The following is a 26,356-nucleotide window of genomic DNA, read 5'->3' as shown; positions in this document are numbered from 1 at the left end:
TGGGTCTGACCCAGGGATAGGGAGACGGGAACTGTGCATGGTGCTCCCAGTGTGGGTCTGACCCAAGTGATAGGGAGATGGGAACTGTGCACGATGCTCCTGGTGTGGGTCTGACCCAGGGACGGGGAGACGGGAACTATGCATGGTGCTCCCAGTGTGGGTCTGACCCAAGTGATAGGGAGATGGGAACTGTGCACGATGCTCCCGGTGTGGGTCTGACCCAGGGATAGGGAGACGGGAACTGTGCATGGTGCTCCCAGTATGGGTCTGACCCTGAGGTATTGATAATGGAACTGTGCACAGTGCTCTTACTGTGGGGTTTCCTTCTGAATTCAATCAAACAGCAGGGAAACAATCTTTCTCCTTTAAGTAACAATTTGATCTTCTCTTTTCCCTTCCAAAGTGGATGACCTGGCATTTACCAACATTGTACTCCATCTGCCAGACCGTTGCCCACTCACTTAACCTATCTATATCTCTCTGCAGACTCCCCACATCCTCTGCACAATTAGCGTTTCCACTCAATTTTGTGTCATCATCAAACTTAGATACACCACACTCAGTCTCCTCTTTCACTTTGTTAATATACCTCGGTACTCTTATGTGCTGTGGTATTCTTTGACTCTGTAGGGGATGGCAGTGGTGTTTGCTTTGCCAGTACTTGGGGGAGAGGTGAAATGAATTTACTCTGATATTCTGGAATCTGCTTGTTTTCTGGGACCTTTAGGGCCTGAGTGATGGGGAAAGGTTGAACAGGCTGTGATAGGAGGCTGAGGGGTGACCTTATAGAGAATTATAAAATTGTACAAAGTCAAAGTTGTGTTTATTGTGAAACTGTACAACCTTGAGTCATAAGAGCAGAATCAGGCCATTTGGCCCATCAAGTCTAAACTGCCATTTAACCATTTCCTCTCAACTCCAATCACTCGCCTTCTTCCCGTAACCTTTGATGTCCTTACTAATCAAGAACTATCATCCTCTGCCCTAATTATACCAAATGACTTGGCCTAGACAACTGTATGTGGCAAAGAATTCCACAGATTCACCACCCTCTGGCTAAAGACATTTCTCCTCACCTCCGTTCTAAATGGACACCCCCCCCATTCTCTGGTCCTAGACTCCCTCACTTTCAGAAACATCCTCTGCACATCCACTCTATCTTGGCCTTTCAGTATTTGATAGGTTTCAATGAGATCTCCCCCCCCTCCCCTCCCCTCCCATTCTTCTGAATTCCAGTGAGTGCACAGTCAGAGCCATCAAACACTAACCATTTCATTCTCGTAAAGATCCTCTGAAACCCTCTCCAACACCAGCACATCCTTTCTTAGATATGGGGCCCAAAACAGCTCACAATACCGCAGATATGGTCTGCCCAATGCCTTATAAAGCCTCAGCAATAAGACCTTGATGTTATATTCAAACCCTCACTAAATGGATGCTCAGTTTGCACAAGTGCATGTGTGTACAGATGCATTGAGAAACATACCGTGCTTGCAACAGCATCAGAGACACAACATTCATATGGACTCAAATTGTACATCATTTTTACAAGCACAGAGAAAGAGCATTCAGCTTTAGTGCAAAGTGATCAAAGTCTCGCAAAACTGTTATGCATGAGGGGCGTGGGTAGGGTGAATGCTCACAGTATTCTCCCACGGAATGGGAATTGGAAACTAGAGGATGTCGTGTTTATCTTATGTGCCATTGTATAAGATGCTGGTGAGGTCGCACCCAGAGTATTGTGATCAGTTTTGGTCGCCCTGCTACAGAAAAGATGTCATTAACCTGCAAAGCATGCAGAGGAGATACACAAGGATGTTGCCTGGAGTCCAGGGACTGAAAGGGGTTGGGCAAGTCGGGGCTTTATTCTTTGGAGCGTAGGAGGCTGAAGGTGATCTTACAGTGGAGTGTAAAATCATGAGAGGCATAGATAGGGTGAATGCACAGTGTTTCACCAATGCAGGGCAGTGTAGAACTAAAGGGGATAGATTTAAGGTGAGAATGGAGAGTTATTAGAGATCCAGGGGGCATTTTCTTCACTCAGAGGGTGGTCCATCTCCGGTACAAGCTGCCAGAGGAAGTAGTTGAAGGAGGTACATTTGCAACATTTAAAAAACACTTGGATGGGTACATGGATAGGAAGAGTTTAGTGATATGGGGCAAATACAGGTAAATGGGACTGGCTTGGATGGTAATCTCTGTTAGGCTGAAGGACCTGCTTCAAATCTGTGTGACTATATAAAGAAGTTTTCCCAAATTTAGAACGCCAGAGCACATCAGGAAATAATTAAAGTCTGTTCCATGCTCAGTTCCTTTGACCGCGCTGCAGAACTCCCTCGTGTTCCAAGCCCATCTTTCACCACATCCCGTTCCTCCAGACTTGTGTCGTTATTACTTCCTCGGCACCGAGTTTGCTTGGCCCGTTTGTTACTGTACCTTGCAAAAGCAAATTACTGAAGTGAGAGGTGCTGCTGCAACAACTCCGAACTCTTGCACTGACTTTGTGTGTGTTAGTGTTAGAGAGAGTGTGTATGAGACAGACACATACATACATACATACACACACACACTCACTTACTCACACCACACGCACAGATACACACAGCAGCGTAGAATGATTTGAAGTAAGGGCGGGGTGCTTGGAAACAGCACCATTGCACAACCTGGAGGCACTGTGGTCATTGCACAGGCTGCTGGCAAGCGCATGGGTTAGGGATCACAGAGCAAAGTTCATGGAAACACAGATGTCCTTCGAGCTTTGTTTACATTTCAGACCCATCCATTATCCAACATGCTGCTTGGTTTTTAGTCGATATCTGCTTTTTTAACTCTCTTCAAACCAGTTGTGGGTTTGAATATCTTTTGTAGTTTTCAGCACCCTCTGCTGATGGTGTATGCTCATCATTATTCCTGCACTCCTCTTTGTCTCCATGGCCACCTCCCTCCCCTACACCCCTCCCATCTGTGTGACCCTTTCCCTTGCTACACCATTCACCGTCTCTGTGACTCCCCTCCTTCCCTTTACCCCTCCCTGTCTCCATAACCCCATCTCTCCCCTAGGCCTCTCCCCCTCTCCATGCCCTCTCATGATAACCATTTCCAGTCCTGCGAAAAGGTCTCTGGCTGTCTACTCTATCCATGCCTCTTGAGAAGGACAACAGTAAGTCAGTCAGTTATGATCAAATGGTTCGACTGACATTTTTACCAATGAGCTTAATGGCCTAACTGCACAAATGTCTTATGGTCTTCTCCAGGTCTCTCAAGATTTTATAAACCTCTGTCAGGTCTCCCCCTTCAATCTGTTCAATACCTCCCCGTAACCAAAGTTCTTCAATCCAGGCCACACTCTGATGAATCTCCTTAGCACAATCTCCAGCACAATGACCTCCTTCCTGTAGTGTGGTAATCAGAACTGTACACTATACTCCTAGTGTGGCCTAAGTAGTGTCTTGTGACATTGCAACATACCCTCTGGACTGATATTTAGAGCCCAGAAGCCTTTGCTTATCTGGAAATGAACCTTGGAGATGGAGTTTTCCTTACCCAGAGGTGACGACTGGAGTGGCGTGGAGGCTTTGTGAATGGGTTCACATTCTTCAGAGAGGGTTAGATGTTTCAGTACTGAATGGCAGCAGGGTGGAAGGGGGAGAGTGGTGAGTCTAGGTAAACCATTCCCCACCCCATTCTCCCATTCCCTTTGGCTTTGCCCCAGTCACACTCTTTCTCTCCCCCCATACTCATTCTCTCTCTCTCTCTCTCTCTCTTTCTCACCCTGGACTTTCTACCCCCACCCCCCCAGCCATGTGAAGTATTAATTGGTTGTCTCTGTTACTCACAGATGTGGAGCAGATGGCCATCGACTGGCTGACAGGCAACTTCTACTTTGTGGATGATGTGGACGACCGTATCTTTGTCTGCAACCAGAACGGTGACACCTGTGTCATCCTGCTCGACGTGGAGCTCTACAACCCCAAGAGCATTGCCCTTGACCCAACCATGGGGTGAGTGTCGAATTTTTCCTTTCTGGACTCCTGTGGGGCTTGCCCCCACCTTACCCTTCTCTTCTGTACTCATCTCCCAGGTTTTTCCCTCTCCCTCTCCCACACACCAGAGCTCTCATTCACACATGGATCCAACCATGGGGTGAGTGTGCTCCCTTGTCACATATGCACGAGCACAAACGACAACAGAACAGTAGGATTGAATTAAGTTATATCCTGTTAGCCGTTGTACATGCCGAGCAACTTACAAACCAGGTCCACTCAAAATCCTACATCCAATAGAGTGCCTTCCATGTGTTGGAGGTACAGTCAAGTGACCTCATGCGCACTTACCAATTCTTGCAATTGATCTGATACAGTATTCATCCTTCTCCTTCCCAGCTTCCTGTGGGCCTCTCACACATCTCTCTCTCATCTCCCACACCTCTCTTCCCTTCCTCTGTTGGGATTGTCACTATCTCCCCACTAAGGTTTTCTCTCTCCACTCCCTCTCTCCCTCCTTCGGTGGCTGTCTGCCTCACTCCTCCTCCGTGTCTTTGTATCTGCCTGTCTCAATACCTCTGTACCTGTTCACTCTCTCCCTCCCCCCACTCTGTCTCTGTAACTGTCATCCTACTCTGTCACTCTACATTTTTCTCTTCTCTCTCCCTCTGTCCCCCTCCCCCCTCAGCTTTCTCTCTGTCTCATCTTCTCTCTCTCCCCCTTTCTTCCTCCTATCCCCATCCCTCCCTTCCCATCCCCCTTCCTTTCCCTCTTCACTCTTCCTCTCTCCTCTCCTCCTCTTCCTCTCCTCTCCCTTCCCCCTCCCTCTCCCATTCTCTCCCCCTCCTCCTCCATCTCCTTCCCCTCTTCCTTTCCATCCCTCACACTTTCTTCTCCCTTCTCCCTTCTCCATCTCCCCATCCTCCCTCTCCTCTCTCTCCCTCTCCCCATTCTATCCGTCTTGCTCTCTTCCCCCCCCCGTCCTCTTCCTCTCCCTCTCCCTCTCCTCTCCCACTCTGTATTACCTTGTTTTGTCCTATCCTCCTGTGCGTTGGGGCTCAGTGTATTCAGAGCAGATGTTGGGACGAAAGGAATCGAGGGTTAGGTGGTGACAGCAGGAAAGTGGGGCTGGTGGAGGAGATTTGATTGAATTGGAGTTTTGGGAAATGTTATAGAACAAAGGGATCTAGCTCCCTGATAATGACGTCACAGACGAAGTAGGGAAGAAGGCCTCCATCAGTTGAGTACACAAGCTGGGTGATCATGGTGCAATTGCACAAGACATTGGTGAGGCTGCAGCTGGAATATTATGTTCTGTTTTGGTCACCCTGCTGTAGGAAAGATGTCACTAAACCGAGAAGAGTGCAGAGGAGATTTATGAGGATGTTGCCAGGACTTGAAAGAGTGAGTTATTGAGAGGTTGAACAGGTTGTGTCTTTATTTCTTGCAGCATAGGAAACTGAGGGGAGAACTTAAAGAGGTGCATAAAACCATGAGGGGCACTGATAGAGTGAATGTGCACGGTCTTTTCCCCCAGGGTTGGGGAATCAAGAACCAGGGGCATGGGTTTAAGATGAGAGGGGAGAGATTTGATAGGGACTTGGGGCAACTTTTTCACCCAGAGGGTGGTCTGTTTGTGGAATAAACTGCCAAGGGAAGTGATTGACGCAAGTACATTAACAACATTTGGAAGGCACTTGTATATGCATAAATAAGGTTTAGATTTAGGTTTAGAGGGAGATGGGCCAAACATGGGCAACTGAGACTAGCTTAGATGGGAAACTTGGTCGGCACAGACCAGTTGGGCTGAAGAGCCTGTTTGCATACTTTTTGACTTTCCAGTTGTATGAGTCAGTGACCTCATGCTGACAGACATGTGGAAATGCTGTGGTTCAGTATATTTATAGTTGTGGACAGAGAAGACAGAATGTGGAAATAGTTTCCTTCATAACTCTGGTGCGCTATGAAGCATATACTAGTGTATTCTTAAGGCTTCATTTTTGTTTTCCTCGCTCAGGCATACCCAGAGAGCTAGGAGAGTGTGTTGTTTTGTTTTCCATTCATTCAAGGGCCAGGCATTGAGCACGCTGGCCTTCATCAGCCAGGGCATTGGGTACAGGAGCTAGGATATTGTGTTGCAGTTGTACAAGACATTAGTGAGGCTCATTTGGAATATTGTGTTCAGTTTTGGTCACCCTGCTAGGAAAGATGCCATTAAGCAGGAAAGAGTGCAGAGGAGATTTTAGAGGCTTGAGTTCTTGAAGAGATTGGCCAGGCTAGCTCTTTATTCCTTCTAACACAGGAGAATGAGGAGCCTTGGATAAGGTGGACTGTAAAAGTCATTTACCCAAGGTGGAGAAGTTAAAACTGGAGGGTGTAGGTTTAGAGTGAGAGGGGAATGACTCTTGAGAAATCTTTCCAGTTTAATGGCATATTCCCTGAAGCAGGGTGACCCAAAGCACTGAGTGTAACTGCAGCTTGACCTGCCAACTTGCATGCGTTCTGTGCTCTGACTGATGGTGGCTGGTACAGAGGGCTCAAGGGTTCCTGTGGCTGAATTCTGCTCCTGGTTTGCAGGACGTGTAATTTCACAACAGCTGGGCACGAAGCAGGAAATGAGAGGAAGGCACACCAACACCTAGTGGCATCCAGTTTCCTTATTTCCCCAGTATTAGCCAAACCCCTGGCAAGTGAGGGGGTTAAGAGATTAGCCTTATTTGTCACATCTACACTGAAACATCAAAGAATACAGTGAAATGTGTTGTTAGTGTCAATAACTAACGTCGTGTGAGTATTGTGCTCGGGGCAGCCTACAAGTGCTACCACGCTTCTGGTGCCAACATAGCATGCCCACAGATTACTAACCCTAGCCTGTTCGTCTTTGGAATGTGGGAGGAAACAGGAGTACCCGTTGGAAACCCATGCAATCATAGGGAGAACGTACAAACTCCTTACGGACAGCAGATTTAGGATGAAAAATCAGTGGAATTCCTCTGGCAAGTGACAAGGAAGTGAGAAACGGGTAGTGATGTCTTCGATATCTCTTCTCCAAATGCAGAAGTTGGTCATGTGAAACTGGTCAGATGCGATATCCAGTCTGTTGCACACGTGCACACACACATGCACTGTTTGTCCTCCTGTCACCACGCCAACCAGGATAGGCAGGAGAGCAAGGGAGGCTGTTCTTTCTCACTCACCCTGCTGCCCCATTCTGTTGGGCACAACCTGAACTTCTCCCTTGGCCCTACTTCCCCGCACTGATCACCACCCTCTCCCCACCATCTCTCGATTCCTTCAGTCTCCTGAAATAGAATTAGTAAGTCTGCAGAATGGATTCATGAGTTTGTTGCTGGGAATGGAGGGCTTGAGTTATAAGGGGGAGTTTTCCCTGGAACAAAGGAGGCTGAGGGGTGACCTGTTCAAGGTGTATAAAACCACAGCGGGTGTAGGTAAGGGCGATGGTCCTAACTTGACCGGCCCTGGGCCATTAGAATAAGGAGTAAGCAGGGTTTCTCTTTTAATTGAAACTTTAGAACCATAGAACACTGCTGCACAGTACAGGCCCTTCAGCCCTCCATGTTGTGCCGACCCATATAATCCTTTAAAAAAAAAGTACTAAACCCACACTACCCCGTAACCCCCTATTTTTCTTTCATCCATGTGCCTGTCCAAGAGGCTCTTAAATACCCCTAATGTTTTAGCCTCTACCACCATCCCTGGCAAGTCATTCCAGGCACTCACAACCCTCTGTGTAAAAAAAAACTTACCCCTGATGTCTCCCCTAAACTTCCCTCCCTTAACTTTGTACATATGCCCTCTGGTATTTGCTATTGGTGCCCTGGGAAACAGGTACTGACTATCCACCCTATCTATGCCTCTCATAATCTTGTAGACCTCTATCAAGTCCCCTCTCATTCTTATACGCTCCAGAGAGAAAAGTCCCAGCTCTGCTAACCTTGCTTCATATGACTTGTTCTCCAATCCAGGCAACATCCTGGTAAATCTCCTCTGCACCCTCTCCATAGCTTCCACATACTTCCTATAATGAGGTGACCAGAATTGAACACAATACTCTAAGTGCAGTCTCACCAGAGATTTATAGAGTTGCAACATGACCTCTCTACTCTTGAACTCAATCCCCCTATTAATGAAGCCTAGCATCCAATAGGCCTTCTTAACTACCCTATCAACCTGTGCAGCAACCTTGAGGGATGTATGGATTCGAACCCCAAGGTCCCTTTGTTCATCCACACTCTTAAGTAACTGACCATTAATCCTGTACAGAGTCTTCTGGTTTGTCCTTCCAAAATGCATCACCTCACACTTAGCCGGATTGAACTCCATCTGCCATTTTTCTGCCCAACTCTGCAGTCTGTCTATATCCTCTTGTAACCTTCGACAACCTACAGCTTCATCCACAACTTCTCCAATCTTAGTGTCATCCGCAAACTTACCCATCCTTCCGCCTCTACATCCAGGTCATTTATAAAAATCACAAATAGCAGGGGTCCCAGGACAGATCCCTGCGGCACTCCACTAGTCACCGACCTCCAGGCAGAATACTTTCCTTCCACAACTACCCTCTGCTTTCTTCCTTTAAGCCAATTTTTTATCCAAACAGCCAAGGTTCCACTTATCCCATGCCTCATGACTTTCTGGATGAGTCTCTTCATGAGGGACCTTGTCAAATACTTTGCTAAAGTCCATGTAGACCACATCCACTGCCCTACCCTCATCAATTTCTTTTGTTACCTCTTCAAGAAACTCAATCAGGCTCATGAGGCTTCCCTTCACAAAGTTACGTTGACTATCCATGACTAGACTGTACTTCTCCAAATGCTCGTAGATCCTATCCTTAAGAATCCTTTCCAGTAGTTTGCAGACCACTGATGTAAGACTCACCGGTCTATAGTTCCCAGGTTTCTCCCTATTACCTTAAACAAGGGAACTATATTTGCCATTCTCCAGTCCTCCAGCACTTCCCCTGCAGCCAAAAAGGATTCAAAGATCATAACTAATGCTCCTGCGATCTTTTTTCTCAATTCCCACAACAACCTGGGGTGTACCATATCCAGCCCTGGGGATTTATCAATCTTAATGTTTTTAAGAAGATCCAGCACTACTTCTTCCTTAATCTCCACATTGTCCAGCACACTGGCCCGCTCTACTTTGACCTCATCCTGATCAAGATCCTTTTCACTTGTGAATACTGAAGCAAAGTATTCATTTAGGACCTCCCCAACCTCCTCCGCTTCCAGGCACATATTGCCCTCTTTATCCTTTAGTGGTCCCACCTTCGTTCTCGTCATCCTCCTATTCTTCACATACGCATAGAACGCCTTGGGGTTCTCCTTAATTCTACAAGCCAAGGCCTTCTCATGCTCCCTTCGAGCTCTCCTAAGTCCTTTTTTTAGCTCCTTCCTGACTACCCTATATTTCTCATAAGCCCCTCCTACTTCCTGCTTCTTATATCTAACATATGCTTCCCTTTTCCTCTTGAAGAGTTGTCTCACATGTTTATTCAGCCACGGTTCCCTTTTCCTACCATTTTTTCCTTGCCTCAGTGGGACAAACCTATCCTGAACCCAGCTCAAGTGGTCCCTAAACTTCTCCCACATTACTTCTGTGCTTTCCCCTTTGAACATCTGTTTCCAATTTACTCTCGGTAGTTCCTGCCTCATCTCTTCAAAGTTAGCCCTTCCCCAGTTAAGCACTTTACCATTTCGTCTGACTTTATCCCTTTCCGATAGCTATGCTGAAGCTAAGGGAGTTGTGGTCACTCTCACCAAAATGCTCCCCCACCAAGAAGTCTGCCACCTGACCAGGTTCATTACCCAGAACTAGATCCAGTATGGCCTCTCTTCTCGTCGGCCGGTCCACATACTGTGTCAGGAATCCCTCTTGAACACGCCTGACAAATTCAGCCCCATCTATCCCCCTTACACTCAGGAGGTGCCAGTCAATATGAGGGAAGTTGAAATCACCCATAACTACTACCCTGTATTTTGTGCACCTTTCTAAAATCTGCTTGCTTAACTGCTCCTCGGTGTCCCGAGGGCTATTTGGGGGCCTATAGACTACTCCCAGCACAGTGATTGATCCCTTCCTATTTCTGACTTCCACCCAGACCGACTCAGTGGACACACCTTCTGCAGCGTCTTTCCTTTCTATAGCAGTGATACTATCCCTGATCAGCAATGCCATAACCCCCCCCCCCCCCCCCTTTCTACCTCCTGAAACACCTGAACCCCGGGACCTGCATCATCTAATCCTGCCCTTCCTCCAACCAAGTTTCAGTAACGGCCACAACATCGTAGTTCCACGTACTAATCCATGCTCTAAGTTCATCCTCCTTGTTCCTAATACTCCTAGCATTGAAATAGACACATTTCAACCCCTTTGGATGCTTGTGTCACCAAGAAAGACTGCATTTATTGCTAATAATCCTAGAACACCCAAGCCTTATGAGCCTTGCCGTAGCATTAGAGATACAACATTCTTAAGAAAAGCATAAACTTTAGTCAACTTTTACAAAAAAGAACACAATTCAGACAAAGTAAAAGTTGATTATAGTGCAAAGTGGTCACGGTGTTGCTGTACTGAGGTGGTGATCAGGGTTGTGCCGGTTGGTTCAGGAACCGAATGGTTGAAGGGAAGTAGCTGTTCCTGAACCTGGTGATGTGGGACTTCAGGCTTCTGTACCTCCTGCCCGATGGGAGCTGTGAGAAGATGGGATGGCCCGGATGGTGGGGATCTCTGATGATGGACGTTGCCTTCTTGAGGCAGCACCTCCTGTAGACACTACCCATGGTGGGGAGGGATGGGGTACCCATAATGTACGGGGCAGATTCCACAACTCTCTGCAGCTCTACAACAAGTAGTTAAGATTGCCCACATGTCACTGGCACCATTCTACCCACTCTGCATTCCGGGGAGTTACTTGTATATTGTGTTATATAGGATTGCTTTTATATTTATTCTGTTTGTTTTGGTTTTTTTTAATTGTGTTCTTTATCCTTCTTGTGTTTTCTTTGCTGCATTGAAACTGGAGTAACAATCTTTTTGTTCTCCTTTCTGCCGGTGTACTGACAAATGCCAATAAACAATTTTGAATCTTCTTACATTTCTGTGCATTTGAATTGTTGTACCAGACCGTGACACAACCATTAAGGACATTTCCAACACAGATTTCCATGTTCAGCCTCATCAGCGTCTTGTACAACTGCAACACAACGTCCCAACTCATATGCTCAAAGAATGATGAAGACCATCTTGTCTACCTGTGTTTCCATTTTCAGGGAACCATTACCTGAACCCCGAGGTCCCTCTCTTCTCCAACACTCTCCACTGTGAGCATCCTACCCTTATTTGTCTTCTCAAGGTCCAACGCCTGATTAAGCTTCATTTGCTGTTCCTTGGCCCTTTTACCCATCTGATGTAGATCCCCCTCTGATTTTTAATTTACGACACCACTTGCAAACTTACATACAGCTCATTCCATAAAGGTGCTGGAACTTCATGGCAGTGAGGTAGAAGGGGCTGGTGGGTTTCTCCATCAGGAAAGCACCAGGAGCCTGAAGACCCACACTCAATAATTCAGGAATGGCTTCTTCCCCTCCACCATCAGAGTTCTGTACAGACCATGAACACTACCTCATTATTCCTCTTTATATTATGATGTACTTAGTATTTGTAACTTACAGTAATTTGTTTGTCGTTCACTGTACCGTTGCCACAGAGCAACATATTTCATGACATATGTCAATGATAATAAACCTGATTCCAATCCTGAACTCTTCCTTCCCTTACTTCTGCCTCTCTTCTGGAACAGGAAGGTGTTCTTCACGGACTATGGGCAGATTCCCAAGGTGGAACGCTGTGACATGGATGGCCAGAACAGAACCAAGATTGTGGACAGCAAGATCGTCTTCCCTCACGGGATCACTCTAGACCTGGTGACTAAGCTGGTGTACTGGGCTGATGCCTACCTGGACTACATAGAGGTTGTGGACTACGAGGGCAAAAATAGACATGCCATTATCCAAGGGCAGTTCGTACGTATCTGCTCCCTTTAAATCTACCATTGATTCTGTTCCCTGTTCCATCTCCCACACTCCCTTTAAATTTCAAAGGCTCACTGAAATACTACATTCTGCCATCTTGTCCCATTGTTTGGAAAATCCACCATTCTGGCTCCAGTACAGTTTTGAAGATTAGGTCCTGTGTTTTATTGTAAGCCTCCACCCCCCCCCCCCCCCCCCCCCCCCGTACCTCATAGCAAGCTGGATGTCTTGCTTCTCGGGTCGGTTGTATGTGAGACAAGCTGCTGGTGGAACACAGCAAGTCGGGGAGGGAAGTTGACAGTCAACCTTTTGGGTCGAGACCCTTGATCTGTACTGAGACCTTAGTGGGGCGGTACCTGGTGTAAAGAGGCAGGGTGCGGAAGGAATGGGGGGGCAGTGATAGGTTGAAGTACAGTGCCTATAAAACGTATTCATCCCCCCCCCCCCACGCCAAAAGTTTTCATGTTTTATTGTTTTACAACATTGAATCACAGTGGTTTCAATTTGGCTTTTTTTGACACTGATCAACAGAGAAAGACACACTTTTATGTCAAAGTGAAAACAGATCTCTACAAAGTGATCTAAATTAATTACAAATATAAAACACAATATAATTGATTGCATAAGTATTCATCCCTGGTTAATATGCCACACCAAATCATCACTGGTCTAGCCAATTGGTTTTAGAAGTCACATAATTAGTTAAATGGAGATCTGTTTTTGGAGACCTGTGTGCAGTCAAGTTGTTTCAATTGATTGTAGTGAAAATACACCTGTATCTGGAAGGTCCAACTGCTGGTGAGTCAAAACTACACAATGAAGACAAAAGAACACTCCAAGCAACTCCGCAAAAAGGTTATTGTAAAGCACAGGCCAGGAGATGAATACAAGAAAATTTCCTTGGCAGTACAGTTAAGTCAATCGTTAAGAAATGGAAAGAATATGGTGCAGCTGTAAATCTGCCTACAGCAGGCTGTCCTCAAAAATTGAGTGGCCGTGCAAGAAGGGGACTAGTGAGGGAGGTCACCAAGAGACCTATGACAACTCTGGAGGAGTTACAAGCTACAGAGGCTGAGATGGGAGAGACTGCGCATTTTAACTGTTGCCTGGGTTCTCCACCAGTTGTTGCTTTATGGGAGAGTGACAAAGAGAAAGCCACTGTTGAAAAAAAATTTCACATGAAATCTTGGCTAGAGTTTGCCAGAAGGCATGTGGGAGACTCTGAAGTCAGCTGGATGAAGGTTCTATGGTCTGATGAAACCAAAATAGCGTGTTTTGGCCATCAGACTAAATGCTATGTTTGGCATAAGCCAAGCGCCACACATCATCAAAAACACACCATCCCTAAAACTGATAGACCTATCCACACTGACTCGAGGCTGTAAACGCTGCCAAAGATGCATCTACTAAATACTCACTTGAAGGGGGTGAGTAATTATGCAATTAATTATTTATTACAATAATTGTAATAAATTAAGACCAATTAATAGAAATCAGTTTTCACTTTACACAAAGGAGTCTTTTTCTGTTGATCATTGTCAAAAAAGCCAAATTAAATCCACTGTGATTCAGTGTTATAAAACAATAAAACATGAAAACTTCCAAGAGGGGTGAATACTTTTTATAGGCACTGTAGATGAGGAAGGGAGGGCGGATTTGGGACAGAGAGTTGGAGGGGATGGGGAACAGTGATACAGTGCTGTAGACACTCGAGTCTAATAGGAGAGGAAGGTGGGCAGAGGATAACAGTGAAGGGGGAGGCCCAGTGGGAGGTGTGTGTAGGTGATGGGCTGGTGGAGTGGGGAAGACAGATAGGGTGGTGGGTGGGGCTGGGGTGGATGTAGGAGGATCTGGGTGGATCAGAAGGGTGAGAGAAATTGAGATACAAGAGATTCCACAGATATTGGCACTCTGGAGTAACACACAAAATGCTGGAGGAACTCATCAAGTCAAGCAGCATCTATGGAGGGGAATGAACAGATTACTTTTCAGGTCAAGACCCTCCTGTAGGTGAGGACTGCCTTCTTTCATTTCCAATCCTGATGAAGGATCTCTGCTCGAAGCATCGACTGTTTATTTCTCTCCATAGATGCTGCCTGACCCGCTGAGTTCCTCCAGCATTTTTGTGTTGTTTTGGGAGAATAGAATGGGACAGGTGGGGTTTAAGTGGTGGGAGAGCAGATTACTAGAAATTTCCCAGAATGAAGGGATGTCCCTGTAGATTTGAGATGACGAGGAATTTCTTCCGCCAAGGAATAATGAATCTGTGGAATTTGTTGCCATGGAGGGCGGTGGAAGCCAAGTCATTGGGTGTGTTTAAGGCAGAGTCTGATGGGTTCTTGATCAGCGAGAGGGTTAAGGATAGTTAAAAGAATGGGGTTGATAAAGGAAAAATTACTAATAATGTATGGGGAAGCACTATCCGCATCACCATTGGTCTTTCTGTTTGTGGACTTATTAACCTACCCATCCATGTTTTCATCCATCATTTATATGCAGTAGCACATGCTCTGTCGTCCAGGCAGCATCCTAGTGAATCTCTGCCACATTCCCTATGACGCCTCCAAATCCTTCTGTAATGGGGGCATCCAGAGCTGCAGATAATACTCCAAGTGGAGTCTTACCTGATCTAATGTGACATCCAAACTTTTATATTCTCTGCCTTACCTCTGATGACCTTCTTGTTCATCAGCATTCCTCAGGACCACAACCAACATCCTCCAATCCAGGCAACATCCCACTGGATCTCCTCTGCTCTCTCTCTGTAAAAACATTTACCCCTTGTATCCTCTTAAGCCTCTCTCACTTCAAAGCTATCCCCCCTGTTTCTGATACCCCTACCGTGGAAAGAGAGTTTCTGTCTGTCCACCCAATCTATGATCTTTTAAATGATCCAATCTAAATATAATGTAAATAGTCTTGCAATTTTCTATCAGATCATGCCTCAGTGTCCTTTGCTCCAGAGAAAACATGCCCACCCTGTCCAGTCTCCCCGTAACTAAACCTGCCAATCGTGGCAGCACTGGTGAATCTCTTCTGCATCCTGTTTCAACTTACTGCACACTTAAAAATTCCTTCCTCTTGCCACTGTGTCTATTTTTGTCTCTACACATGTCTGCGTATTTGTGTGTGCATTGGGTAGTGCTTGCTTGAATCTGTGTGTGGGTTGGGTGGGGTGCTTAGCCTGTCGCTGAGCCACTGCCTCTTCTGTCCGTAGATTGAGCACCTCTACGGTTTGACAGTGTTTGAGAACTACATGTATGCCACAAACTCAGACAGCGCCAATGAGCGGCAGAAGACCAGCGTGGTCAGGGTCAACCGTTTCAACAGCACTGACCTGCAGGTTGTCACCCGGGTGGATAAAGGAGGAGCTCTGCACGTCTACCATCAGCGACGGCAGCCCACCAGTGAGTCACATTCCCTCCCACTCCTTTCACTTCCCTCTTTGCCCTACCTCCCTCTTCTACCCCCTCTTCCTTCCCCCTCCTTTTCCCACTCCCCCCCCTTCTCTCACAGTGCATCAAGATAGAACAAGGTAAAACATTAACAGAATGTAGAATAAAGTGTCGCAGTTACAGAGAAAGTGCAGTGTAGGTAAATGAGGTGGTAGGTTCTAAGGTTAAGAATCAGAATCAGGTTTATTATCATTCATAGGTTATGAAATTTGTCATTTTTGTGAGTGAAGTATTGTGCAAGACATAACTGTAAACATAGTGCAAATGGCAATTAGTGAGATAGTGTTCAAAGGTCCATTGTTCATTCAGAAATCTGATGACAGAGGGGAAGAAGCTGTTCCTGAATTGTTGATGTGCTAAGCTGTGACCACAACTCTGTGGTTTCTTGCAGTCTCAGGCAGAGCAGTTGCCGTACTAAGCAAGATGCAGTCAGATTGGATGATTTCTGTGGTGCATTTGTAAGAATTGGTAAGGGATATACTGAATTTCCTTAGCCTCTTGAGGAAGTAGAGTCATTAGTGAGCTTTCTTGGCTGTAGCGTCTGCATGGTTGATTCAGGACAGGCTGATGGTGATGTTCACTCCTTACATGGTTCCTAAATAACTGGAGAGCAGTTACGGACCTCCAGTCCAAGAAAGTCCAGCTCTGCATATACCCAGCCGTGCAGCCATCAAGCCGGTTGTGTATCCTATTAAGCAAACATGAGGAAATCTGCAGATGCTGGAAATTCAAGCAACACACATAAAATGCTGACGAAGGGTCTCGGCCCGAAACGTCGACAGTGCTTCTCCCTATAGATGCTGCCTGGCCTGCTGTGTTCCACCAGCATTTTGTGTGTGTTGTTTGTATCCTATTAGTTAACTTTCCCTCAATCCCAAGCGATCTAACTTTCCAGAGCAGCTACCATGTGGAACCTTATCGAAGTTCTTACTAAAGTCCCTAAAGATGCCATCTACCATGTAGATCTCATTGACTTTCCTGGTTACTTTTAAAAAAAAACCAAATTCTTGAACTGTGATCTCACGCACAGAGCCAAGCGCTGTTGGATGATCAGTAAAGATAGAGAGAGTGCTGCGGGAGGGTTGACGTGGAAGGAACACTGTGGGAGGGGCATTAAGGAGGGAGCGCCACAATGTGGAGGGCTGGTGAGGGAGTGCTGAGTTGATGTAGGCATGTCCTCAAGAAGGAAATCAGAAGGGCAAAAGAGGATCATGAGATAGCTTTGGCAGAGAACATAGATCTGTACTAGCCGTTTGGCCCAAAATGTTAGGTCGACCTTTCAACCTAATCTAAGTTCAGTCTGACATTTCCCTTCTACAGAGCCCTCCATTTTTCCTATCATCCATGTGCCTATCTAAGAGTCAAACGCCTTACTAAAATTCATATACACCACATCTATCACTCCATCTTCATCAATGTGCTTTGTGACATTCTCAAAGAATTAATTCAGGCTCCTGAGGCATGACCTATCCTGATAGAGTGCAATGTTGTGGGAGGGGCATTGAGGGGGGAGCTTTGTGGCGTGGGAGATTTGTGATGGTTCTGAGTGGTCTCTCTTCCTTCTCCCTCTCTCACATACCACCCACCCCACTCCTTTTCCTCCTATTCCTTCCCCCCCTTACCACCCCCTCCCCTTTCCCCTCTCTTCTCCTGACTTCTCCCTCATCTCCCCTCCTGCAGTGCGGAGCCACGCCTGTGAGCCGGACCAATTCAACAAGCCGGGTGGCTGCTCGGACATCTGCCTACTGGGGAACAGCCACAAGTCGCGGACCTGTCGATGTCGCTCCGGATTCAGCCTGGGTAGTGATGGCAAGTCCTGTAAAAGTGAGTGTCACTGCATCTGACCCCTGCTGTTGCAGAACCTGCTGCCCTCTGCCTCCTCCTCTCCTACCTCTCTTTCTATCCTTCCTCTCTCTCCTGCATCCTTCCTTCTTTTTCATTCCTCTACATTCTCTCTCTCCTCCCTTACTCCACCTGTACCTCCTCATCTTCCCCCTCTCTCCTCCCCATCCCCCTCTACCCCCTTTTTCCTCCTTCTCCCCTTCCTTCTCCCTCTCCCCTTCCCCTTTCCCTCCCCTACTCACAATCTTTCTGTGTTTTGCCTCTTTCTCTCTCTGTCTATCCCTCTGTTCGTCTGTCTGCTTGTCTCTGTCACTCTGTGTTGCTCCCTTTCCCTCTCTCTGTGTCTCCCCCCTCACTCCCCCCACGTCTCTCTTTTCCCCATGGGTTTCCCTCTCTCCCTCTCACTCGCTCTTCCCCCACTCTCTCTCTCACTCTCTGTCACCCTTTCACCCTCCCAAGTTACCTCTTTTCCCTTTCTCATCCCCGTCTCTGTACCAACCATCCCTCCTTAGCCTCTGTCTCCCCTCCCTCCCTCCCTCCCTTCCTTCTCCCTTTCCCTGCCTGCCATTCTGGCTTTGAGTTCTTATTCCTACTTGCGTTCAGTTATTTCCTTTTCTCTTGGCTGAACGCAAGATGCTCTCTCTCTCTACAGCTCCCAGTGGCGAGCTTGATTGGGGGTGGCTCAATGTTTGAATGTTCTACCCTATAAATTTAAATTGGTTGATTAGATGTTGTCTGCAATTCATGCAATTAACGGATTTAATTAGGGTGCATTATCATTTTCCTACCCAGGGAACAGACATGACTTGCATCCAGTTTGTGTATATTTACGATGTGTGTGGAAAGTTAACTGTTTCAGTGACAGATTGTGTAGCTTTAGTTCCCTTGTTACAGCTGACCAAGATTCCAATCTAAGCTAAATGTTGTTAATGTACCTGCCCCAATCACTTCCTCTAACCACTTGTTCCATACACAGACCACCCTCTGGGCGAAAAGGTTGCGCCTCAGGTTTTATTAAATCTCTCCCCTCTCACCTTGAACCTGTGCCACTGGTTCTGGATTGCCCAACTGTGGGAAAAATGTTTAAGTTATATTTGCCTGCACCCACCCTTCGCCATGTATATCTCCTTTAAACTTTCTCCCCCTCATCTTAAAGTTGTGTTCTCTCGTTCTTGACATTTTTTCTCTTGGAGAAAGACTTTAATTGATAAATCTGTCAGGTGTCCTCTCAGCTTCTGCTACTCCAGAGAAAACAACTTAAGTTTGTCCACCCTCTCCTTATAATGCATATCCTCTAATCCAGATAACATCCTGGTCTTGGATCTCTTCGCCACTCTGACAGGAAACGATAAGGTAGTGGTGGTTGGGGGTTGTGGAGGGGTGGGTTAGTGGATGTTGATCAGTTTTACTGCTTGGGAAAAGTAACTGTTTTTGAGTCTGGTGGTCTTGGTGTGGATGTTATGTAGCCTCCTCCCTGACGGGAGTGGGACAGACAGTCCGTGAGCAGAGGGGGTGAGATCCTTCGTGATGTTACTGGCCCTTCTCCGGCACCTTTCTGTATACACGTCCTTGACGGTGGGTCGGCAGTTGCCGGTGACACTTGGGCAGTTTTGTCTACCCGCTGTAGAGCCGCCTTGCCCACTGCTGTGCCGTTTCCGTACCATGCAGTGATACAGCTTGTCAGGATGCTCTGTAATGAGCATCTGTAGAGTGATGTGAACATTGACTCTTCAGAAAGCAGATGAACTTTCCATTGAGAGGTTGTGTCAGATGTGCACTCCCAGGAGTTTGAACCTGCTCACAATTTCCCCGGCTGTGCCGCTGATGTAAAGAGAGGTGTGACTTCTCCCGGAATCGACAGACATCTCCTTTGTCTTGTTGACACTGAGGAAGAGGTTGTTCACCTGGCACCAGGACTTGAGTTCTTCAGCCTCCTCTCTGTAGGCCATCTCATTTACCCCTGAAAAGCAGAGGTGCTGGTGAGCTTTCTTGACCGTAGCAAGAATGGGGAAGGTGGGGAAGAGTCCAAAGGTCTGATGGGACTGTTCTCCATGAGAGTTCAAGTCTGACGTTGTCCATTCACCAATAGAGCCAGACCACGAGCTGTTCCTCGTCTATGGAAAGGGACGGCCAGGTATCATCAGAGGCATGTACATGAATGACAAGGTTCCGGATGAGTACATGATCCCCATTGAGAACCTGATCAACCCTCGGGCTCTGGACTTCCATGCAGAAACTGGCTACATCTACTTCGCGGACACCACCAGCTACCTCATTGGCCGGCAGAAGATCGACGGGACAGACCGGGAGACCATCCTGAAATCTGGTGAGTTGGTACCCTTGGCTGGGGAAATCAGGGAGTAGGGCAATGGAATTGGGACTAAGTTGATTGGACCTGCCACCACCATTTAATATTGAGGGTGGGAGTAGTAGGGATAGAGCTCCAGAGCTCAGGGACCATCAACGGGTGGGAATTGGGTGAAAGGGGATAAGGGGAAGGGGGTGGGAGAGGGAGATAGAGAGGTGTGGGGAGTGAATTCCACAGCAAAGAGACAGGGACGCCCATGGCTGCAAGGAGGGTTGTGTCACTGTATGCTGATCCTATACAGTTTACGTGTAACTACATTTTCTGTTTGTACGGTCAGCTGGTTGTGTGCATATAATTGCTGTTCTGATGTTACCACATGAATCTGTGGTTTATGTGAGTAACTGCGCGGTCTGTGCGACTGTGTGTTTATACTCTGCGATGTGTGTATCTAACACCTGTAACGTGTATGCAACTGTGCCTTTACTCTTGAGAGTGTGTGTGTGTGTGAGAGAATTGCACGATGTGTTAGTACTGTGTGTGCCTATGAATGCTATTGCCTCATGCAGTTTCTCCCTTCCTCCACTCTTCTCCCTCTGTCACCTGCCCTCTCTAACCTTTCTCTCATCATGGTCTCTCTACCCCCTACCCGCTCCCTATCTTTCTCCCCTGTGCTCTCACCTCCCTTCCCACTTCCCTCCACTATGCCCCTGTCTTCACCCTCACTTCCCCCTTTTCTTCCTCCCTCTCCCCACCCCATATTGCTCCCCCGTCCCTCCCCTAGGACTGAACAATGTGGAGGGACTAGCTGTGGACTGGATGGCAGACAACTTGTACTGGACCGATGATGGCCCAAAGAAGACCATCAGTGTGGCTCGGCTGGAGAAGGCCTCCCAGACTAGGAAGACCCTGATTGAGGGCAAGATGACCCATCCGCGTGCCATCGTGGTTGACCCCCTGCATGGGTAGGTGGGCTGGTGTGGCCCATGTGATCTTCTGCCCTCCATGTTATCCCTGTGGTTCCAAGTCCTCTTTCCTCACCCCCCCCCCCCCCCCCACTCCAGTGGTCTTGGACATCTACTGTGTTACAACAGTACCTCTCTCTTCTCTCATATCTTTTGTCTTCTGTTTTCTGTCTTCTCTCTCTCCTTTTTTTCCCTCTCCTCCTCTCTTCCTTCCCTCTCTGACCGTATCTATCTCTCTCTCTCTCGCTCTCTCCCCCTCTCTCTCCCCCCTCTCTCTCCTCCCCTCTCTCCCCCTCTCTCTCCCCCCTCTCTCTCCTCCCCTCTCTCCCCCTCTCTCTCCCCCCTCTCCCTCATACTCTCTCCCTCTCACTCTCTTACTCACTCACATCTAAGTTTCTCATCTAAGCTAGCCCCACTTTCCCACAATTGGCATATATTCTTCTAAACCTTTCTTATCTGGCTCTCCAAGGGTCTTAAATGCTGTTAATGTACCTGCATCATCCATTTCCTCTGGTAGCTCGTTCCATACATGGAGCACCTTCTGGGTGAAAATGTTGCCCTTCAGGTTCCCATTAAATCTCTCCCCTCCCATGTCAAGCCTGTGCCCTGTACTTCTTGATCCCCCAGCACTGGAGAAAAAGACTGAGCACATTCACTCTATCAATGCCCCTCGTGGTTTTACACACTTCTATAAGGTCACCCCTCAGTGCCAGTGAATATAGTCCCAACCTCTCCACACACTGATCACTCACTGTGTAGAAAAATTAAGACATATCACCTTTCGTGGACTCCAGGTATCCATTGGTGTAGTGAGTGGGTCCCAGAGACCCAGATTCGGAACTAACTTCCATCACTCTTGTGTTTGTGAAGTTCTTCCAGTGACAGGTGCTCCATTTTTCTCCCATGTTCCAATGATTTGAGGGGTTGGTGAGCAGCCTGAGGGGTGACCTTATGTATAAAATTGTGACAGCTGTCAGTCTAGTTCCCTGAAAGTGGCATTACAGGTAGACGGGATGGTGAAGGAGTCTGTTAGCACCTAGCCTTCATCAGTCCGCCCACTGACTACAGGAATCGGGATGTGGTTGGGAGTGTTGTGTTCAGTTCCAGTCACCCTGCTGGCAGAAACGATCCGATTAAACTGGAAAGAGTGCAGAGGAGATTTACGAGGATGTTATCTGGACTCGAAGGACAGAGAAAGGTTGGGGATGTTGGGACTTAGTTCTTTGGAGCCCAGGAGACTGAGGGGAGACCATACAGAGGTGTATAAAGCATGAAGGGCACAGATAAGATGAATTTGCACAGTCTTTTCCTCTGAGTTGGAGAATCAAGAACTCGAGAGCACTTATTTATGCTGGGGGTGGGGGGGAACAGAGATTTAATAGGAACCCGAGGGGCAACATTTTCACAGATGATCTGTGTAAGGAACAAGCTACCAGAGGAAGTGGTAGAGGCAGATCCATTAACAACATTTAAAAAGCTTTTGGTCAGGTACATGGATAGAAAAGGTTTCTGGATAGGAAAGGATATGCAACAAACACAAATAAGGCTGGCTTAGATGTGAATCTTGGTAGACACAGACTGGTTCAGCTGAAACCCTGTGTGACCCTTTGACTTTGGGTGATTGTGCAATGGGCAGGGCAGGGAGCCATGCTGACGATGGTCTCTCCCAGGTGGATGTACTGGACGGACTGGGAAGAGGATCCAAAGGACACCAAGCGGGGGAAGATTGAGCGTGCGTGGATGGATGGCACCAACCGCAATGTCTTCGTCACCTCCAAAACCATCCTGTGGCCCAATGGCCTCAGCCTGGACGCTGTGAACGGCATCCTATACTGGTGTGAGGCTTACTACGATCGCATTGAGAGGATCTTCCTCAATGGCACTGACAGGAGGGTGAGTGTCAGCTGGAGGGGTGGTGAAGAGTCAGTATTGCACTGTGGAAGGGGTGGTGAAGAAGGAACACCACACTGTTCCTGAACCTGGTGGTGTGGGACTTCAGGTTTCTGTACCTCCTACCCGATGGGAGCTGTGAGAAGATGGCACGGCCTGGATGGTGGAGATCTTTGATAATGGATTACCTTCTTTAGTCAGTGCCTTTTGTACTACCCATGGTGGGGAGGGATGTGTCGGTGATGTGATGGGCAGAGTCCACGACTCTGCAGCTTCTTACGTTCCTGTGCATTCAAATTGCCGTCCCAGATTATGATGCAACCAGTCCTTAACCGCCTAAAGAAAGTAAAGGCACTTGTCTGTGTGCCGGGCCCAAGACAGGTCAGCTGAGGTGTAAGCACCCAAGGATTTAAATCTGCTGACTTTCCGCCGTCTGTACTCCCAGTGCAGACTGAAATGTGCTTGCCCTGCTTCCCTTTCCTGGCAGGCGCCACATCCAAGAAAGCAACCCAATGCCTTTATTTCCTCTGCAGTCTAGGTAAATTCAGCATATCCCCTTTGACCCTCAACAATTTTTATCGGTGCACCATTGAAAATATCCGATCTGGATGCATCACGGCAACTGCAGAGAGTTGTTGACACAGTTCAACACATCACAGAAACCAGCTCTCCCCCCCCCATACTCTGTCTACACTTCTCACTGCCTCAGTAAAACAGCCAGTATCATCAAACCATTCTGGACATTCTCTTTTCTCACCTCTCCCAATGGGCAGAAGATACAAAAACCTGAAAGCATGTACCACCAGGCTCAAGGACAGCTTCTATCCTGCCGTTATCAGACTATTCAACAGTCCCCTAGTACAATAAGATAGACTTGACCTCACATCTACCTTGTTGTGGGCCTTGCACCTTATTGTCTGCCTGCTCTGCTCTTTCTCTAGTTATTATCAGGGAGGAGGTACAGGAGCTGGAATATGCACACTCAGTGTTTTAGGAACAGCTTTTCCCTCTCTGCCTCAGATTTGTTAATGGTCCATTAACACTATGTCACTATTTTTCTTTTGCAGATTTTATTTATTTATTTATCTGTGTCAACAACGGGGTGGGGTGGGGGTGGGATGCACTGTATTGCTGTCAGGAAACAACAAATTCCACAACATCTGTCAGTCATTGTCACTGCTTGTCACACCAGGCAGCCAGCCACTCTAGTGTCGTTTGGTTGATGTTGAGCAGGTCAGTGTCAACTGAATCAGGTGAGAGTGGGCAGTTGCGCAGAACGTGTTCAATGTTCTGCGCCCTTTTGCCACACTCACGGGTTTGCTGGTTTTTAAACCCCACCTCACCATATTGTCTCCCATCCTAGAAACTCTCGCTCTGTTGAGAGTGCACCACTTCCGTCTGTCGAGCAGTGCCCCGTCTGGCAACGTTTCTGTGGGGTTTACACTGTTTTGTTTGGTGGGGTTCTGGGTTCTGTTTGTTGCCAGAGGTCAACCCTGTATGTCTGGGGGGATGTTCCGTGTGGTAGTTCCTCCACTGTAGCAAAGCTTTTCCTCAATTTTAGGCGGTTGGAAACTGGCACATGATGATGTAGTGGGTGCTGTGGATCCGAGTTCCGTTTACCTTTTTCAATTTTTGTTGTAGTGTGTCTTCGGATCTCGGGGGGGGGGGGGGGTGCAATGCCTGCAAATCTGTAAATGATGTTAGTGGGTGTGGGCACAGTGTGCCCGTGAGTATTCAGAAGGCTTCATTAAACAATGGGTCTATTTTCTTCGCATGGGCTGATCTGCCCCACGCAGGTGCACAGTATTCTGCAGGTGTATAGCAGAGTGCTAGGGCAGTTGATCTAACATTAGCTCCCCATTTCGTGTCTGCTTATTTTTTCAAGAGAGAATTGCGAGAGCCAACATTCCCTCAGTGTTTTTGGATGTGGGTGGCAAATTAGAGTGTTCTATCCAGTGTCACACCCAGGTGAATTGGAGTCGGATGGTGTTCGAGCTCCTTCCCACACCAGAAGATCTTGAGTTTCCGCGCTGCTTCTCGATTCCTCAGGTGGAATGCTCACATTTTGAGTTTTTGAAGGATTTGGGTTCAGAGACCATTTTTCATAATATTGCTTCATTACTTCGAGGACTGCTGTAAGTCGTACTTCAACTTCTTGGAAGGAGTTAGCTTGTGTTTCTATGCATAGGTTGTCTGCATAGATAAACCTGCGTGTGTTAGGAAAGGTTGGTTGGTCATTTTTGTAAACATTAAATAGTACAGGTGCCAAGACTGATCCCTGTGATAAAAGGATCTGTCAGTGATAATAAGGGATAACATAAAGTTATGAGGTGACCCGGGCTCAATATGTGAGGAGTTTGTATGTTCTCCCCATAACTGCATGGGTTTCCTCTGGGTGCTACAGTTTCCTCTCATGTTCCGAAGAAGTACGTGCTAGTAAGTTAATTGGTCATATGGGTGTTATTGGGCAATTTGACCTCATTGGACCGAAAGAGCCTGTTATCTCTAAGTAAAATGAAAATTTTAGTTTGACCGACAGTGGCAAGGTTGGATTAACCCCTTCTTGCCTCCTCTCCCCAAAGGTGGTATATGAGCGAGGGGAGCTGAGCCACCCCTTTGGGTTCACCCACTATGGCAGCTACCTTTTCTGGACGGAATATCGGAGCGGCAAGATATACCGGTATGACCAGGTGTCCAAGACGGTGACGCTTCTGAGGAGCGAGCGCCCTCCAACATTCGAGATCCGCATGTATGATGCAGAGCAGCAGGAAGGTGAGGAGGTGTGGGGGCAGTCCTCCTTTTCTTGTCAGGATCCCCGAGCTCTAGATTTCCTTCCGTCTACGCACGCACGCATGCATGCACACACACACACACACACACACGCACACACACACACACACACACACACACACAATATGTATCTTCCTCTTTCTCTCTCTCTTTCCCCTTCAGCAGCCTGGGACCCTGAGTCTGAAACTCCCTGCATGTCTTGCATTCAGCCGTATTCTCTCTGAACTGGTTACATTGGACACCAGTTGTTCCTGTTGACTTGTGTTCAGTGCTGTGTTGTGTGATGGCTGTTTTGTTTGGGCTGTGTCTCTGTTTCAATGTTTTCTCCCCCCAGGTTCGAATGCCTGTCGTGTCAACAATGGGGGATGCAGCAGTCTCTGCCTGGCCAATCCAGAGGGGAGATCGTGTGCTTGTGCTGAGGACCAGATCCTGGACACTGACAACGTCACCTGCAAAGGTGAGAAGATGGGTGGTGTGGGTTGGCTGATGTTTGTTGGTCAGGGAGGGTCCATTCCATTCATTGCAACTCTGTATCAGGATTGGTCAAAGTGCTATAGGAAAGAGCACTAAACTGGAAAGGTTACGGCTTAACTTGAGTTACAGGGGTATGGGCAGGTTGGGACACAATTCCTTGCAGCGTAGGAGACTGAGGAGTGACCTTATAGAGGTGCAAAAAGAAATCATGAGGGACACATAAGGTGAGTCTTTTTCTCAGGGCTGAGGAACTATACACAGTGCTCCCGGTGTGGGTCTGCCCCAGGGATGGGGAGATGGGGACTGTTAATCACCTTATGCTCTGATCCCATATCCTGATTGTGACCTCTCTCTGCCCCTCTACATTGCAGCGAACCCTTCCTATGTCCCTCCTCCCCTCTGTCAGCCAGGGGAGTTCGCCTGCAAGAACGGCCGGTGTATCCAGGAGCGCTGGAAGTGCGATGGGGATAATGACTGCCTGGACAACAGCGATGAAGTCCCTGAGATCTGCCGTAAGTGTGGCGTTGTTAACCCCTTGTACACTGGAACTGCCTCCCCCACTACCACTCTGTTCCCCCCAGCTCTATAC

General features: G+C 47.5%; 1 protein-coding gene across 1 annotated transcript in view; it reads left to right on the top strand.

Annotated features, from left to right (window-relative positions):
• LOC132384773 (low-density lipoprotein receptor-related protein 1-like) overlaps positions 1 to 26,356 on the top strand; it is a 337,602-nt gene that overhangs the window by 144,891 nt on the left and 166,355 nt on the right. Inside the window, 10 exon segments of the mRNA XM_059956253.1 lie at positions 3,839 to 4,001; positions 11,815 to 12,037; positions 15,264 to 15,453; positions 17,182 to 17,325; positions 19,433 to 19,669; positions 20,433 to 20,613; positions 22,284 to 22,506; positions 25,086 to 25,275; positions 25,628 to 25,750; positions 26,139 to 26,279. Of these exon segments, the coding sequence (XP_059812236.1) occupies positions 3,839 to 4,001; positions 11,815 to 12,037; positions 15,264 to 15,453; positions 17,182 to 17,325; positions 19,433 to 19,669; positions 20,433 to 20,613; positions 22,284 to 22,506; positions 25,086 to 25,275; positions 25,628 to 25,750; positions 26,139 to 26,279 (1,815 nt within the window).

Source organism: Hypanus sabinus, chromosome X1 (genome assembly GCF_030144855.1).
Source record: "Hypanus sabinus isolate sHypSab1 chromosome X1, sHypSab1.hap1, whole genome shotgun sequence".
Taxonomy (NCBI): domain Eukaryota; kingdom Metazoa; phylum Chordata; class Chondrichthyes; order Myliobatiformes; family Dasyatidae; genus Hypanus; species Hypanus sabinus.
Note: the sequence above shows the minus strand (reverse complement) of the source record. Positions and strands in the feature narration are given on the sequence as shown.